This window comes from Camelus ferus, chromosome 6 (assembly GCF_009834535.1).
Source record: "Camelus ferus isolate YT-003-E chromosome 6, BCGSAC_Cfer_1.0, whole genome shotgun sequence".
Lineage (NCBI taxonomy): Eukaryota > Metazoa > Chordata > Mammalia > Artiodactyla > Camelidae > Camelus > Camelus ferus.
Genome location: NC_045701.1, coordinates 59,772,610 through 59,791,720, shown reverse-complemented (window position 1 = coordinate 59,791,720; position 19,111 = coordinate 59,772,610). Strand labels below are relative to the sequence as shown.

General features: G+C 35.9%; 1 protein-coding gene and 1 non-coding gene across 2 annotated transcripts in view; both read right to left on the bottom strand.

Moving 5' to 3' along the window:
- SLC38A6 (solute carrier family 38 member 6) overlaps positions 1 to 19,111 on the bottom strand; it is a 66,362-nt gene that overhangs the window by 8,384 nt on the left and 38,867 nt on the right. Inside the window, 10 exon segments of the mRNA XM_006185725.3 lie at positions 73 to 167; positions 279 to 423; positions 1,595 to 1,719; positions 7,063 to 7,163; positions 7,509 to 7,588; positions 9,360 to 9,379; positions 9,382 to 9,412; positions 9,648 to 9,713; positions 16,661 to 16,719; positions 17,303 to 17,385. Of these exon segments, the coding sequence (XP_006185787.2) occupies positions 73 to 167; positions 279 to 423; positions 1,595 to 1,719; positions 7,063 to 7,163; positions 7,509 to 7,588; positions 9,360 to 9,379; positions 9,382 to 9,412; positions 9,648 to 9,713; positions 16,661 to 16,719; positions 17,303 to 17,385 (805 nt within the window).
- Positions 14,075 to 14,146, bottom strand: TRNAS-AGA. The gene has a single exon. It is a non-coding gene; the product is annotated as a tRNA-Ser (tRNA).

Genomic DNA, 19,111 nt, shown 5'->3' with positions numbered 1-19,111 from the left:
AAAATACTTAATTATAAAATGACAAATTATTTCTTAAAATAAGATGCTTAAAAGAAACAAAAACGAACCTACCCCCAACTTTTTCCATGAGAGAAAATCCTCTCTGCTCAATTTAAGATAAAACAGCCCTGGGAATACAAAAATCAAACACGTGGATGTACTGGAACCTTAAAGTGGGAAGAGAAAAAAAAAAAAAAAGAATATTGCAAGATTCAGATGTGAGGCTGGATGACAATTTTATGTTTTATTATATGGATTTTTTGAAATAGAAAACTTACCAACTATACCAAATACATTCCTAATGTCAGGAACATAGAGTGCAAATAAAACAATGATAATATTGAGTGCTATAGTGATCAAAGAATGGCGAGTCCACGAGAATGGGAGATTGGAGAAAAGCATCATCATTAAAGCTTTCCTTGCCTGTATCACAGAAAAAGAAACAGATTTAAGCAAAGAGAAAGTGACAAAACCAAACTACTTGCTTAGGGAAACACACATATGGTAGTTACTATGATAATCTCATCCCCTAAACCATTTAGATTCCAAAAATACAGCATAAACTATTATTATAAGGTGTTTATTGCACATAAACTAAGAAATACACCTATCTGTGAGAGCTTCATGAGAATTAATTTGCTTTGATTCTTGAAAAAGTTTTCACATGCACTTCCTTTAGGCTGCATAATTTTCAAAATTACCAACAATAACACTGTGTGATGAAATCTCAGGGTATCCTTTTCATTAAATTCAACAGATAAAGGAATAAATGGTTTAAAATTGAAAAAGAAATCATGCCAGGGGACAGAAACACCATTTACTGTTTTATGTTATAATATGTCTCACAGCATGTAAATAGGAAAACTAGTTCATGACACTTCCCGCTGCTACGGCAGGCAACAGGCAGTCACATCCCACAAAGGTTTATCCGGTCCCCATGCCACTGATGGCGCTGCAGTCCACAAAGGGAGAAGGCAAAAAATTTTGAAGGCCCAGTTCTTAGGGAACTCACTGTTTAGAGACTCAAACATCCATGGAGAAGCATGTGTACCCAAAGCCAATGATTCCATTTTCTCAGAAATTCTTAAGATTCTTACATACGGCAACTAAATGCAGAGTGAAAAACTGTTCTGCCCCTTAAATTCTAATTCTAGAGCAAATAAAATTTGTGACTAAGACTAAACTAGAGCGTCTGTGTGAAAATAAATTTCCAGTAAACCAGAAGGAGTTTATTTTTTGCTGATTTGATTTTTCTTCTTCACGCACATTCTTTTGAAAACAGAATATAGAATTAAAGGGGGAAAAAAAAACCCAAACTTTAGAAGAACTATAGTCTCTAAATTGGAAACAATGCTGTGGGACAGCGTAAATCTAAACTAAATCTGAAAAAGCACAAATTAGCTTAGTGGTTCACTGCTATTTTTGTGCTTTCATGGGGCCATACACAAGTATGAGGTCTTTGATCAATTACCTGACAAATGAATAAGATACACAAGATTAGATGTGATTCAAACATTCTAGTCTGTAAAGAATTAGTGTTGCCATATTAGGGAGCTGCTACACTGAGCAACAAAACCTTTAAGAGAATACTTACAGGGAAGTGGATTAGAGGCACTGTCAAAAGCACAGCAAATAGTATGCATAACTTCACAGTCGTGACAGCAACATCATGTGGCAAGTATTTACTATAACCCTGTAGTAATTCTGACGCCACTTTGTCTGAAAATTTAAAAAATAATAAGGGTCACAATATAAACTACTAAGATGTCAATAACAGTGACATTATTTTCCTTTGCACAAACGGATCCTAACAGAGTTTGGATGCTCAGGACCAAAGCCATCTCTGGCCTTTTTCCTATCTTACGAAACACAGAGACATTAGTTAAACATCTTCTTGAAACCTACAATCTTGTCTTTTAGTGAAACTAGAAATTAGCACAGGCAGAATCTCTAACATGATGACAATGAATATATATTAAAAATTATTTATTTTGAGCTTTTCCATCATCTGAAGGTTTTGAACATTTATGTTACTTTGTAAAGTGCTTTCACGTGTCCTACAGAATTTGGTCCTTACAACAATCTAAGTTAGGTAGTTGCGCTAAAAAGCATTAACTGACTTGCCCAAGATCATACAACACAAAGGGGCACACCTGGCAGAGTTGTGCACCCAACTTTCTTTTTTTTTGGTGGCAAAGTCACCTTTTCCTCAATATCACAATGCCTTCTAGAATCTTACAGCGTTTTGGGCATGTTACCTGTTACCTGTTTCAACATTTCATCTGTACATTCATCTGTTACAAGAGGATGCAGTTTAGGGTAACAACTTCCTTAGCAAGCCAGCGTGTAGTCAGTGACAGAACCTGTCCATGCTGGCCACACTTCACTGCACAGTATTCTTCCAACCTCACGTCTTCCTCACCCCAAGTCAGACGAGGGGTATGAAGACTGAGAGTTCTCAAGAACACTCCATACTGTTGCCTTGTAGGGATAGATGAGCTTGTACTTAAAAGAGAACGGTCTTCTTCTTTTTTTTTTTTTTTTAATTTGACAGCGTATGTTTTGGAAAAGTTGCTTTGGAGGAAATAAAAAAAACAAATCAAACACACCTCTGTTCTCAAAGACCTTAACATTTACAGGAGCAATAAGATGAACACAATCATGAAACAGAAAGTGTATAAACACAGATACACACTCGAGTGTCAGAAGAAGGTCTAAGCAAAGAGCTATGGTGATTCTGAACAGGGAAAGATAACTATGGCTTTGGGATCCATGTAGAAGAAATCCAGGAAGACTTGAGTAGGGTCATCATGATACGGTGAGCAGCAGGGGAGTAGAGGGCCTTGACTTCTGGTATCACACAGACTAATGTTCAACTCCTACCAGCAACTTATCTTCTCTGAGTCTCTTGGGTCTTACATCTGTAAAGTGGGGGCAATACTATACTGACCTGTAGAGTTACTGAGAGCATTACATGAGTTACTCGATGTGTGCTGACATTCAAAGATGCAGGGGGGAGAGTCTCTCTAGGACCAAGACCTACACTAGCAGGAGCCCCAAGGTAGCCAAGGGAATATGCATCTGAGAAAATGAGCAGCCCAGCAGCACCAGAGCAGCTGAGAGAGTGTGCCGCAGAGCAGAGACTAGTGGGTGATAAGCTGGAAATGCATTTAAGACCCAGGAGAGAGCTCTTCTCAGGGTCTGGACTCAATCCGGCAGGCCACAGAGATGCAACGACTTCCAAAGAAAAGCATATTATGATCTGAACTAAGCAGGAAGACAGATTGGAAGAAAAAGGGGCCTCAAACAGGAGTAACAGTTAGAAGGCTACTGTCATAATCACTGAGAGGTAATGCGAATTCAAACCAGATCGGTAACAATGGAAATGGGATAGAAACTGTCTAAAGTATCACACATACCCAACATCAGGTGGGACTATATGGACCAGGTAAGAGATCAGAAGAGCCAGGGAAGCTGAATTCTAGTCCCAAATCTATGAGATACTTGTGAGTCTTTGGAGAAATATGGCAAACTATTTTATTTCCACTTTCTGAATCATAAAAAATGAGCTATTAACATTTATTGCTTAACAACTTTGTAGACTTTTAAAACAGTCTGGTTACTATGCAACATTTGGGTATTGGCCTGGCTCACCAGAGGAACACTTTTTCTTCCTCATCTTATAATGCTTTACCATCTATAATCAGAGCCAGTATTATTAACCTAGGTACATACTTATTGGTCCCTTTCATCTGACAAAATTTAGATATTAACTACGCCTTGAGAGCACTAAATAAAAGGATCCCAAGCAGCTTCAGAAGCCTGAAGAACCAGGTGCATTACAAATTCAAAGTATCTGTTGCATGTCTACGTTCTACTTTCCCAAGATAAAAACCTTTCTCCTGAGCCACTCAGTTGTGTTCTTAGCTGAGCCTTAACACATGTAAGGGATAGAGTACAACACACTTTTCCGGATTCAGACAAATCTCTACAAAGCTCAGTAAGGACCTGACGGTGATCTCCTCAAGTTATACAATCTATTGAAGTCAGGAGGCTGTCCTGTTTAATGCACACTGTCAGAGTATGAAGTTTATAAAGATTACCACTGAGTAACAGAAAGATCACTGGATTAATAATCAGGAGACCTGCCACTAACTGTGTGACAGGCCACTTCACCTCTTGGACTTCAGCTTCTCATCTATACAGTGAGTTGAAGGCCCTGACCTGTGACAAGCCCTTCTGACAAGGGCTCAGGCTCAACCAGCAATTTCTTTCTATAAGATCAAAAGCCACTGCCACTCCAATAGAAATATACCATAAAAGCTTTTCTCTGGTTATGATTAACAACCCAGAAAAGAAACACCGTGAATAGTAAATCAGTATCTGAATCTTCTTCTGTCTTTGGAGAAGGAATTACTTTTATATCGTTCTTTCTTTCCTCCTATCTATGTGTCTATCACCTATCTACCTACCCACCATGTAATTTTTTCTTAGATGTATATTTCTCCATTACATAAAATGTGGCTATTTTGAAGAATGTGCATTGCTGAAGAAGGGTTGTCAGAGACAACAGCTTTACTTGGTAACCAGGAAAATCTCTGTGTAGGGAACATTTCCTGCACATGATGAAAATATTTAGCCTCTCTATTTAAACAAAAATAGATAGATAGATAGATAGATAGATAGACAGACAGACAGACAGATAGACAGACAGAGAGAGAGAGAGAGAGAGATGCCTGGAGCTTAAGTGAGCCAGGCTTTTCCAAAAGTTCACTTTGAGAAAACACTTGGAATGAAGGGGATCTGGGTTCCATGGCATAACTCCCGAGGAGACAGCACAGTAATACAGGCACTGACTCTGGAAAGAGTCAGAATTGGATTCAAATCCCAATTCATTATTCATTAGCTGTGGGTGCTGGCCAAACTGCCCAACCTATATGAACATATACCTTGCAGAGTTGTTGTAAGGATTAAGTTGGGCGATGTATGTAAAACACCTGGCACTTACGTAATAAATGTTAGTTCAAAAAAATGTATTAGCATCCATCATTCTTCCACTTCCCTTCCAATCTAAGCTTTCTTACAATTTAACACAGCTCCTAACATCTCGTGGTCATTTATGTAACCATTTTCAGCTATCCTGGAGACTGTAGGTCATTTGAGGTTTTTTCCATATAGCTCTGTTTATCTATAGGGAAGAAAAGGGGGTTCATTTTTGGACTTCTTCTCAATTTTGGAGATCCCTAAATATAATAGTATTTGTGCCAGGTGATAATTTTAATTTACAAAAATATATAGTTCTACTAAGTTTTTGCTGAATCTCAACAGAGACCCTGCTATACTATCTTATTGCTATAGAAAAGTCTTACTGAGCTCAAGTCTATACAAAAACAAATCCAACAACCAAAAATAGAGTTTACGTGTTTCAAGAATTTTGTTTCATTAACAATGATCAAAGTTGAACAATCTGTTAACTTTCCTTTAGTGTATCCATGCTCATGTTGGAAGTAAGAAGTAATGCTCTTCCTGATGTGCACGGAGCTCCACCACTCTTATCCGACAAAACACAAACATGCAAGAGCAGATTTAGATTAATGAATCGCCTTTATTACCGTTGAAATGACAGAGAGATAGCAAGAAAAGACCTATAAAGAACAAATAGAATTTTCTCACACACTGAAAACTCCAAGATAACACACTGTATACTGAAAAGTTACCATATTTAAATTAAATTTCATTAACGATAGTAAGAAGAAAAGTACAGTGGTGAAAAATAGAGTACCTGAAATTATGAAATAATGACACTAACAATGGTAAAAATAATGTATCACACTAGCAGCAGCAGCTCTCCTTTGTGGAAGACTGCTATGTGCCAGATATTGTAACCAGCCTTGTACACACATTTACTTCCTCTTCAGTACAACTCTATACAATTACCCCTATGTTGAAGATGAGGAGATAAAGATACTGCAAGGTGAAGTGTCCTGTTCAAGGTCACACAGCTGGTTAGAGCCAGGTAGTTTTTTAAAAATCGTTATTTGTTGGATTTCAAAATCCATACTCTTTCCACCGGGCTTAAGAAAGGTGGCTATGAAAGTAAATGTTGTCCAAAAACCTGTCATACTTGGAAAAACTCTGGGAGGTAAGCAAAGCACCATGACAAGCCATCGTGGATGTCTAAAACCTGAAACACATGCACAAGGCTATGGACCATGAAGTCAGAGTCATAACAGCTAAATATCACCAAAGTAATAACAGCCATCTACTTGGAACGTTGTTATAAAAGCATTCATATAAAAGCACTCATAAACTGAAAAGTGTATCCAAGAATTTGACAAATGGAGTGTAATTTGTTATAATGTGTCTGTTAGCAAATAAAACAAGAGAGCTTACAATTTTTTTTCCTGTTCTAGACTTCTAAGTTTTACTTTTTCTTGAGATTCTTATCATTAGAGGAAAAAACAGACCAAGTGTGTAATTTTTCAAAAATAAAGAAAAGAATATTTTACTTTTATTTTATGAATTGAAAAGAATCCTTTAAAAATTTAGGAAGAAAGGTCATGGCACATCACAGAATGCACTGGCAGAAACATGTGAATTAAGCCCAAAGGCAGAACTCTCTGACATCTAAGTGTACAACTACAGTCCACTGCAAAACCCTGTCCTTTCTTGACTTGTTCTTCTGCAATTAAGATGACCGATTCTCCCAACCTCCCCAACTGCTGAACTAGAGTCTAAGATACTGAATTCTCAATTTAAAAGAATTGTTATTGTACATTTTCTTCTTGTAGAAAGATTTCACTGTCCACAAGCCTGAGGTTTTACTTTGGTGTTTAAGAAAACTTTCATATGAAGTTATCATTCTTTAACTTGATCCACCTTTTTAAGAGAAAGAAAATCAATTCTTTGAGGCCCATGGAGCCACCACAGTAGTGCACTGAATTCCGGCAGCCTGAACAGATTAATCTGCTAATGAAAGGCAGAAACAAAATCCATATTCAGGTGTGAGATCAACTACAGAACAATTTATTCTATGATCTATAATGAACGTAATATACTTACCATAAAAAGTGAGGTACCCAAAGAGTGCAGATACAAAATAAACGAGAAAACTTAAAGCAATGGCTGTATTGGTTACATTCTGCATTCTTTTCTTAGAAGGGCTAAAAGACAAAATGGCACAAGTAGAATCAATGCTCTGAATTATATCTAAATAAATAAGTATCTCCCAAGCCATTCAAAAGGATTCCTTAATCATTCAAGACCTAGTTCTTTAATAACTACACACAAGAGTTCCTGATTTGAAATGGCTGCACAAGGGATTACGCTTCTAAGAAACATTCCCAAGTTGGACAGAACTAACTCTTGGTTCTTTTGTTTTAAACTAACACTTAGAATCCAGCGATGGGAGGGAAGGAGTCATAGATGAGAATGTTATTCAATCTGGAAGTCCTAGAAGTAAAAAGACATACTTAATACATTTAAAATATTCCAGGAATCTGTAGTACCTTTGAAGTTCACAGTAAATAGGCAATATTGAGGTATGGCAGAGAAATGAAAAAGCCATGGTTGGTATGGCATAAGCACTCTGAAAAAAAATGTTTAAAAGATGAAATTATTAAATGCTATTCTGTTGAAACCACAACTTCATTTGACAATAAATTCAGTGCTCTAAAAAAAAATCGATTTAGTTAAAATTTATTTCGTCTTTCATGAACACCTGTTTGTAAGTTTTTTTTTTAATGAGACACACAATTATGGTCACCAGCAAATATTTCACTTGATAGCTGCATTGTCTGTACTAGCCAAAATATCTCTTGGCTGCTTCCAAACCATGTTGTTTTTTTACTACGATCACTGCTGCTTCTACATTATTTGGGTAAGATAGAAGTAACTTAGGTAAGATAGCTAATATTTAGGTAAGATTAAATAATATCAGTCTAGAAATGATCTTATTGTAATTTTCAGTCTTTCCTAATGTATGCATTAGAAAACTGAGCAGCAATAATAGATAATGCTTTTGAACGTTTCACCAGCTCAATCCAAGCACCAACTTAATCTAACAGAATAGTGAATATATTAATCACATCTTAGCATCTTTGACTAGAGTCTCTTTCAGTGGGAATGAACGTGATTAACTGAGACCAACAAATTCTTAGAGATTTGTTGGAATATATGATCATAGTTTTTGTTGTCGTCATTAATTTCAAAAGTTAAGAACCAGAGGAAGTTACAAAACAAACAAAAGTTACCATCTAAGTGAAAATACTGTCTTTACAAAATGGATAGTAATGATTCACTTTCTCTTTTCTACTCTAAAAAAAACTTCCACTTAACTAACTAAAGGCTCATTCAGCAAAAGAAGTTCCAGATGACTGAAGACCTATCTTTGAACATAAGGCCTCCTAAACATCTGAAGAGTGCTGGGAGGAAGGAAAGCTGTAGAGTTTCCTGAAGCTGGATTAGGGGAATGCAAGTTTAATTCACAAATTCTCTTTCATATATTGCTCAATTTCCTGGCTTGTCAATTACCCTACCTGGATCTTTAAGGCACAAGGAGGCCTTTACCATGTAACCTCCCTTGTGGGGCCAGAGAGGCATTTCTCACTTAAAACTGGGAATAAAAAGGAAAATTCTGGAGGAGCTACCACATTGACACGTCACACTAAGCGAGTTGCATATGAGTGGAGGGGATTCTAGGATCAAAAAGCATACATGAAGAAACCTGCTGCAGTAGGAAGCCATGGAGCGCTTCCAGAACGATAAGGCAGAGGTCATCTGGATCACAGTTCCTGGCTCCTCTGCTGATGCTCAGGACTCTTGCAGGCATTCCCAGTGTCCTAGGGCTCTCAGGGAAGGCAAGGGGACTTGGTCTTTCAGCCTCCACTACAGACATCATAAATTTCAACTTCGGAATGTTGGCCAGAAAACATATTGGCAGTGCTCAACTGCTGGTCCAATGATGAGGCTGTTTAGCCACAGACCGAGGTTCTACTCACAGGGGAGGAGTTTTGGATATAATTGGCTATTTAGCTTTACAAGTCCAGAGGGCAACAGGAAGTCTGTATCCACAGAGGACCTTATTGGCCAGACCAGACATTCGGTAAATCTGTTCTTTTAGGCAGTGGCCCATTTAAAACAGGCTCCATTTAAAAGCATGCCAAAAAAGCGAGGCTGTTTCATAATGGGCCACCCTGTGTTAAATAATATTATTCTTCTGGTAGGCAACCCTATACTTAGCACTTTCACGAAAATTAATTAGTTACAGGTACAAAGACCTAAGAGACCCTGTTACACAAATCTCTTAAAACTTGAAATGCGAAAAATCAACCCAAAGTATCTGTTAATAACTTACACACCTCTTTGGAGAAATGAAAAGCTTTGGTTTACAATCATCTGTAGCATTTGAAATCTGTTTAAGAGGATTGAGGGGAAAGAGAGAAACCAACGGTTATTAAAAGTCAGAATACATAAAAAAAATGATGAGTTTATTACTACTAGGCTTTCAAATAAAAGTATTTCAAAACAAAGTTTCCAAATGCAATATTGCCATTACTTTTTTATTAATCAGGAAAAAAAATCACTATTAGTTAGATTTTTTCTTTTTAACTTAAAAAAAGAAAAGGAAGAAACTTCAAAAAAATTACCTGGAAGTGTTGCTCCACATAATTTAATGTCAGAGGACAGGGGATGGACCATTTTTTAATTATTATCTGTAAGAGTGAGTAGAATCAGCACTCAGGTTGTATCTTATAAAATGCATGACAAGAAACAAATTTCAAATAGGTTATCATTATTTCAATTAATCTAACACCATACCAAATAATATGCTAACTAACAGAAGAGTCTCTGTTCCTATAATTTTCCCTGTTAGAATGGGGTCATCATTTGACACGGTCACCTGCGGAGGGGGAGGACGGAGGTCCTGCGTCTCTGTTTCATGGAGATCTCCCCCATTAAAGACTGAGAGTACTCTTGTGTCAACTTTCAAAACTCCAATAGTATCAAGGCATTTTTTAAAAAATGCAACTCAAAATGGGAACATGACTTTTTTTAGTGACAAAATAACAAGAATATGGCTATTTGTGGACTTGGCATCAATGGCAGATAAAAAACAGTTTTAGTAGTTTTGGAAATGGCCACAGGCAGGTGCAAAGGGAGAGGCTTAGGGATTTCTGAAGTATAAGCACTGTCCCCTCCCTTGCTTTTTCAGAGGTATCTTACTTTTGGTGAACGTGAATGAAGCTGGCTAAGAGTAAGAGCACACAGCTAGGGAACTAGAACTGGTAAAAATATATATATTTTTTAATTAAAAGAAATCCAGAAGGATGCTACTTCCTAGAAACAATAAATGAAAATGTTTCAGGATTTTACACTTAATTGTCGACATAACCTGCTCCTAACCCTACAGTTGGGTTATGTCAACATTACCATTGTTGTAGTTGTTTCAGGGCACTAATTACTCTGTAAATACTTGCTCCAGGCTGAAACCCAGCAAACAAAAGAGCTAAGGAGAATAAAGGAAGCATCTGTCCTTCTCAGCAGAAGGCCAGTAAGTAAATACTATTCTTATTTGGTATTTATCTAGTTTGGGATTTGAATTGATTCAATCAAAATTTTATGCAGTGACACAAAACAAACCTAAGGACAACATATGCTTTTAGGATTAAGTAATGAGTGAACTAAAAAACTTCTCTTAATTAAAACCCTCACCAAGCTGGGGTGGGGGTGGGGGGAGGAACTGTACGGATAAACTAGGGCAAGTTGCTTTAACATTTCTAGGTAAGTTTTCAATATGAAATAAAACTAAATGGTCAATTTATCAAGAGGAAAGGAAAAAAATCAAAAGTGATAATTTCACCGTTTTTTTTTCTGGTGTGTTTCCCCAGAAAGGATGAGGATGGGGTGGAGGTTGAATCATGGTGGTTACTGGTCTCTGTTCAGCCCTGCTCCAAATTCAGCTTCTCACATTTCCCCCTATTGACAGTGGTTGGCAGCAGCAGCATCCCAGCATTTACTGCTTGTGTACCAGATACTTGGATAAGGTCGGTATATGAGCTACCTCATTTGTTTTATCAGCTGCTATTACTAGCCTTGCAAATCAAAATATTTCAAAACATGTTCCCAAATACAATATAATTATTTTTTATTAATTAGAAAATATTATTAGAAACCTGATTTTATGTTAACATAAAATTCAGTTATTACAGCTAATTTCTCTGCAGAGACCCATCCCAACCTCAAGCCTGTGGGTGGAGCTGGGTGGGCAGAAGTGATGTCCTATAAAGCAGAAGTATAAAACAGGAATGGAAGACACCCAGCCCAAAGAGTAAGCGGAAGCCCTGCTCAGACTGAAGGCAGAACACTGTAAGAAGACAACTTCAGGTGTTAGAAAGAAAGACGAGGGGAAAAAGAAGATTAAGCATTAAAAACACTTCTTCAGTTGCACAAAAGGCCCTTCTCTCTGCTCCAAGTTCTTCTCACTTTTCAAGGCTCAGCTCAAGTTTTATTTCCTTCCACATCCTTCTTTATTCTAGCTGTTGGAGATCCTTCTCTCAACTCTTGTAATTCTGAAGCAAATTAATCAACACTTTATTATGTATTGACTACATTGTTCTCTGTTTTGTTCCTAATAAATTTATCTTATTTCCCCAACTAGATTGATGGATCCTTAAGAGTAGTGTCCAGGTGAAATTCTCACAACTCTATAATGTCTGCCATAGTGCTCAGCAGAAGGAAACCCAAGCCTGACCCAAATCCATTCAAACAGCTCTCTATTTTCACTACTGACTTATTAAAATATTATTTCAGATATTAGTATTAGAATACTAATCTGTATTCAAGACAGAACTTTTAGAAAAAAATGGAAATTCATTTATGTTCAAAATGGACCAAAAAAGTTACCATCATTTCAGCCACTGCTAAAATAAAATTTACTTTTAAAATTTTCACTATTTCAGCAGGGGCAAAAATTTATGTCAAAAATTTTTAAGCAAAATAAGGAACTGGGACACCAGATACAAGTATAGGTTTTGATTTGCATTATTCAGAGAGCATAACTTCAGAAAATAATAATTTTCTGAATTGATTTTTTAAAAATGTAATATAATATTATACAGATTCACAAATACATATTGACAAAAATAATCAATGATAAAATTGGAATTCTTCAAAAAAATTTTTGGGTTAATATATACATGTTCCCTTTTCCTAATCACTATGTATTTTAAAACCCAATTACTTAGAGAGTCTAAAATAAATACAGGCACATCTCATTTTATTGTGCGAAGCGCAGATACTGTGGTTTTTTTTATGGATTGAAGGTTTGTGTCAGCCCCGTGCCTATAGGCACCATTTTTCATGAGCATTTGCTCACTTCATGTTTCTGTGTCACAGTTTAGTAATTCTGACAGTATTTCAACCTGTTTCACTATTATCATATTAGTTATAGTGATCAGTGATCTGTGATCCGTGATCTTTGATGCTACTACTGTAACTGTTTTGGGGTGCCATGAACTGTGCACATAAGATGGCAAACTTACTGCATGAATGTTGAGTGAGTTCTGACTGCTCAACTGACTGGCACTTCCCCTGCCTCTCTGCCTCTCCTCAGACTTCTCTATTCCCTGAGACACAATAATATTGCAATTAGGCCAATTACCAACCCTATAGTGGCCTCTAAGTTCAAGTGAAAGGAAAAACTGCACGTCTCTCACTTTAAATCAAGAGCTAGAAATGATTAAGCTTAGTGAGGAAGGCTTGCTGAAAGCTGAGAAGGCCAAATGCTAGTCCTCTTGTATCAAACTGTTAGGCAAGGTGTGAATGCAAAGGAAAAGTTCTTGAAGGAAATGAAAAGCGCTACTCCAGTGAACACACAAATGATAAGAAAGTGAAACAGCCTTATTGCTGATATGGAGAAAGTTTTAATGATCTGGAGGGAAAATCAAACCAGCCACAAAATTCCCTTAAGCCAAAGCCTAATCCAGAGCAAGGCCTAACTCTCTTCAATTCTGTGAAGGCTGAGAGAGGTAAGGAAGCTGTAGAAGAAAAGTTTGAAGCTAGAAGAGATTGGTTCATGAGGTTTAAGGAAAGAAGCCACAGCTCCATAACACAAAAGTACAAGGTGAAGCAGCAAGTGCTGATGTAGAAGGTTTAAGAAATCATCCTGAAGATCTAACTCAGGTCATTAATGAAGGTGGAAACAGTAAACAATAGATTTTCAATGTGGACCAAACAGCCTTCTATTGGAAGAAGACACCATCTAGGACTTCCATAGCTAGCGAGGAGAAGTCAATGCCTGGCTTCAAATATTCAAAGGATAAGTTGGCCCTATTGTTAGGGGCTAATGCAGCTGGTGACTTGAAGTAAAGCCAATGCTCATTTACCATTCCAAAATCCTAGGACCTTTAAGAATTATGCTAAATCTACTCTGCCTGTGCTCTCTATAAATGGAACAACAAAGCCTGGATGACAACACAACTGTATAGTTTGCTGAATATTTAAGCCCACTGTGGCTACCTACTGCTCAGAAAAAAAGGATTCCTTTCAAAATATTACTGCTCATTGACACTGCACCTGGTCACCCAGAGCTCTGATGGATGGAGAATGAGATTCATGTTGTTCTCATGCTGAAGTAACATTCGCTCTGCAGCCCATGGATTAAAGAGTAATACTGACTTTCAAGTCTTATCCTTTAAGAAAACATTTCATACGGCTATAGCTGCCAGAGATGGTGATTCCTCTGAAGGATGTGAGCAAAGTAAGTGGAAAACCTCTGGAAAGGATTCACCACTTTAGATGCCATTGAGTACATGTGTGATTCACGAGAAGAGGTCAAAACATCCACATTAATAGAACTCTGGAAGAAGTTGATTTCAACCCTCATGGATGACTTTGAGGGTTCAAGACTTCAGTGGAAGTCACTGCAGATGTGATAGAAGGAGCAAGAGAACTAGAATTGGAAGTGGAGCCTGAAGATGTGACCGAACTGCTGCAACCTCATGATAAAACTTTCATGCATGCAGAGTTGCTTTTTATGGATGAACAAAGAAAGTGGTTTTGTTTTTTTTTTTAATGGCGGTACTGGGGATTGAACCCAGGACCTTATGCATTCTAAGCACATGCTCTACCACTGAGCTATACCCTCCCCCCTAGAAAGTGGTTTCTTGAGATCCCTTCAGGAGGGATCTACTCCTGGTGAAGATGCTATGAAGATTGTTGAAATGACTAAAAAGGATTTAGAATATTACATAAGCTTAGTTGATAAAGCAGTGGCAGGGTTTGAGAGGACTGACTCCAATTCTGAAAGAAGTTCTGTGGGTAAAATGCTATCAAACAGCACTGCGTGCTGCAGAGAAACGGTTCATGAAAGGAAGAGTCAACTGATGCAGCAAATTTCATTGCTGTCTTAATTGAAGACATTGCTACAGTCACCCCAAACTTCAGCAACCATCATCCTGATCAGTCAACAGCCATCAATATCGAGGCCAGCCCTTTCACCAGCAGAAAAGATTACACCTCGGTGAAGGCTTAGATGACAATTAGCATTTTTTAGCAATAAAGTATTTTTAGATTAAGGCACGTACATTTTTTTTTTTTAGACATAATGCTATTGTGCACTTAATGGACTACAGTATAGTGTTAAGATACTTTCTTATGCATTGGGAAAACAAAAAATTTGTGTGACTTGCTTTATTGCGATAAGTGTCTTATTGCAGTGTTCTGGAACTGAACCCGTAATATCTCGGAGGTATGCCTACATGCCAACTAAAAAGAGAATTAAGAAAAAAGTATACAGAGTGTCTTCAATGTCCCGTCTTCATTGTCCCACTGTAGACGAAATTCAAATCATGCTCACAGGTAAAAATCTGAGCAGATGGTCTGTAAAGCATGACTGTAAATGCTGAATAAGGATATTGTTTCCACATGACAGTTACAGTAGGAGTCTGCATCAAATTAGAGAGTATCTGCCATGACAGAAATGAATACCGTGAAAACTGCAACAGACATGTTGTATCAGTACGTTCTACCTGCTTCAAACTATGGGCTATAAAACCCAGATTACTCCTACCTATGCAACGCTTGTACTGTTGATTATCTGTGAGGAAAACATTCAATGTTATCTATACTGATTCTCTTTAATATCCATACATTATATTTGCAGATATATGCCACTCGCCACTCTTAACCATGCAGATGGTTCTCAACAATCAAATTACAATAAAATACTTGTTTCCTTCTTAATGTGGCACCTAAAAAGTGTGTTTATGGATGTTAAGTAAACTTATTGTGGTAATCATTTTGCAGTACATTTAAATCAAGTCATTATGCTGCACACCTTAAACTTATACACCATTATGTATCAATTATATCTCAATAAAATAGAATGAAAACAGTATTTTTAAAAAGTGTATCTTCAATTACTTACTTGTAAGATATAAGTCAGACAATTGTGGGGAAAGGGCAATGATTTTAATGTTGATAAATTCAACAAATGATTAAATGTAAACACTGTGAAGTATTTTTAGTTTTAACAGCATTTATTAAAGTGTAACTACTTCTGTACACTGAAACCAGGGGCACTTTCGCTTCATTTAAATAATCTCAAATTGTTTTATCCTTGTTTCCCAGAAGATAGTTTAGCCTAAATTAAATGCATCCTAGATTGTTCTGACAGCTTGGGAATCTGGCTCTACTATATGGTTTAACTGATGATGTGTTGTCTTGCTCTTTTGGATGGCATTTTTTTTTTCCATTCATTTCTTAATAACAAAGGAGAGTGTAATCAAGCTTATCATTTTAAGAGTTTAATCAAGCCATTGAGATATGTATCTTCTTGGCAAGTTTAAAGAAGATTGACAGGTAATGACTATGGAATAAACTACAATGCAAAGAGAAAAAGAATTTTCAAAATTTCACACAAAGATACAATATTTGAAAATCTGTTTTAGAAGACTTAAAAGGAAATAAGAAATTCAAATTCTCTTTTATCTTTTTATTAAATTATTTTATAAATATTAAGACAAAGTCTATCATCTGAGACATATTTTCCTAATATTATAATAAAATTAGCTAATTTTAAAAAATATTCCACATGCGAAAAAAATGTTCCTTTGCAGAAGTCTTTTTATGAAAGCTTAACCACATGAATCAACCAGACAGACAGAATTCAGGCACCCCAATTCTTATTACATCTCCTCAATGGTTAAGTCCCCAAAGCTCTGGTTTCATTAATGGGACAAAGTTTCAAAATCAAGATGACTAGGATCAAATTGATTTTAGAGATTAGAATCGGCCTGATTCTCATACTTCAGGACCCCCTCCAACACACAGACATATACACACAATATTGAACAGAAATAAATGAATACACACACCTACTCAAAGAATTCAACTCCATCTAAGGTTTTAACGGAATTGGTATGTTTCTCTCTAGTTAACCATGAGAGAAACTGAATTTGAAATGCTATTCTAGCTAAGCCTCTTCAAAATAGATACAATGAAGGAAATGGCCTGGCAGAACAAAAGTGCTTTTAATAACACATTGAAATAAAATGGGATACTCTCCCAACACAAAACAGAGTGAAAAGAAAAAAAGACATTAACACAATGAGTTCAATTTTGGTGAGGAGGTAAGTAATACATGATATTTTAAACTTACCACAAGAGCAAAGAACACCATAAAGAAAAATGATAAACTACTTGTGTAGCCAAGAAAGCCTGTAAAATAACAGTAAAATAAAAAGCAATTTATAAGGAAAGTGATCCTAATGTGCAGCTAAAGCTATACATCTTGGGTATGTTTTTTATTACAGTGCTTGGTATCTGGGGCTTAGGGCTGAGAATAACAACATTCCAACTATCTGTCACAGATCATTTATGTAGCTCTGTACAGCAGAATTGGAACTGGCTTACCACTAATAGTACACTGTAGGGGAAGGCTGCTCTTTAATGTTCCGCTGTAAAGATTTTATTTTAGTGGGGCAGACAAAATACTACTGCAAACCAAGTAACAGGTTAACTAGGCAGGGCTGAAGCCTGAATAACCTAAAATAAATCCAAGTTCAGAGTTATTCACAACCACCTTCTGCTAAAAATGTGGTACTGTGAAATTTAAAAGCCCTTGAATATTATTTTTAATAATATTCCCTTTCTTTCTTTCTTTCTTCCTTCCTTTCTTTCCTTCTTTCTTTCTCTCTCCCTTTCTTTCTTTTGCTTTCTCTGTCTCTTTCTCTTTCCCTTTGTCCTCACCGCCCCCCTCCTTTCTTCTAAATCAATAACATCTTCCTCTATAAAGACTTACCTATTTTAGGAAGAAGTGCAAGAGGGAACACGATGCCAACACAAATGATTATTAGTAGTGTTTGTCCATCAAGATACCAAGACCTATTAGGAGAAAAAAGTTCTATTTTAGGCACAGAACTCCACTGTTTGTGTTTACACACACACACACTCACTCACGCACTCACTCACACATTATAACCATTACAACCACCTGGTGGGAAAAGCCTACTTCCTTTTGTTAAAATATGTTCTTGTGGAATCCTATTATTCTTATTAATGGATTTACATTTAAGAAATGTATCAAAACAATGAGATGCCATTTCTCAACTACCAAATTAGCAATTATTTTAAACTAAGGTAATAGACAATGTGAGTGAAGAGTGATGAGATGTATACAAAACTAGTGAAAGTATAAACTGTGTAAATTATCTTTCTGGAAAGAAATTTGGCAAGAGACACTGAAAGTGTCAAATATTTAACACTTACCAAAGACTATTTAAAAAAAGGAAACAATCAGCAATAAGAACAAATGTTTTTGTAAAAAGATGCTTACCGAAAACATTTAAAATGGTGAAAATTGGAAACAAATATTTAAGGCCATGACAATTTTAAATAAATTATGGACCTATGGGATAATTATTAAAAAAAAATTTTACAAGTGTAATAATATAATGAATGTATCATAAATATATTTAGTATGAGAGCAATTTTGAGGGAAAATATAGATTCATTAAAAATGGAACAGAACTGCAATATACTGATAGCCATTATCTCTGGATGGTAGGATGATGGGTAATTTTTCTTCTTACAGTTTTCTGTATTTGTCAAATTTTCAAAAAAGGACATGAATTACTAGGAAAAAAATATTACATTTTTCATATAAAGGCAATAGAATACTGAATAAAAAAAGGTAGATTGAAAGTGTAACAGTATATTGGATTATTAAAAAGAACTGGATACCCATTAAAAAGTCAGAAGGATATACTTAAAATACCAAACGTAGATATTTCTATGTAGCAGCACTATGAGAAATTTTTACTTTCTCCTTGTTTGCATACACATGGTTTTAATTTTTCAATATAAAAATACATGTGTTGAAGTTTTTTAAAAATTAGAGTTAATTCCCCAAGACTTTAATAATAAAGACTTTACTTTAGTATATAAAAAAACCAAACAATTCATGAAAGAACTAGTAAATACACATGTAGGAAATTCCAATCTCTGGTGCTAATTAAAGAAATAAATAATAAAGCTGTTGAAATTAAATGAGTAAAATTATTTAGAAAATAATTCAAGGATATGGCATAACTGGTCCTTCACACATTGCTAGTGATCTGTCAGTTAGCCCTATCTTTTGGAAAAACATTAATAATATGCAGAAAGAACAATAAAAATGTGGGAATCTACTCTAAGAAAATCCTCTATAATATAAAGAATTCTATGTACATGAAGCTGTGAATACACTGTTATAATATTAAAAAGCTGGGCGAAATTCTATATATTCAACAATAGAAAATGTTTACGTTAAAAAACAGCATACTCAATGGAATGTTAAGCAGCTTAAAAAAGACAATTTAGTAAAATGAAATATGCTAATGATAGAAATACAAAATAAAGATTATTAACTATGTTTTAAAAATGCTTTTTGGTAAAAATTCAAAGGAAATAAAATGAAAACAGTGATTAGGTAACAGATGGTATTATGTATAATTTTTACTTGCTTTCTCTTCTAAATTTTCTATAACATGGCTGTCATATTTTTGCACTGAAACATCTGCATACATACACATGCACAATAGTAACAAAGTAAAATACATGCTAATATCAG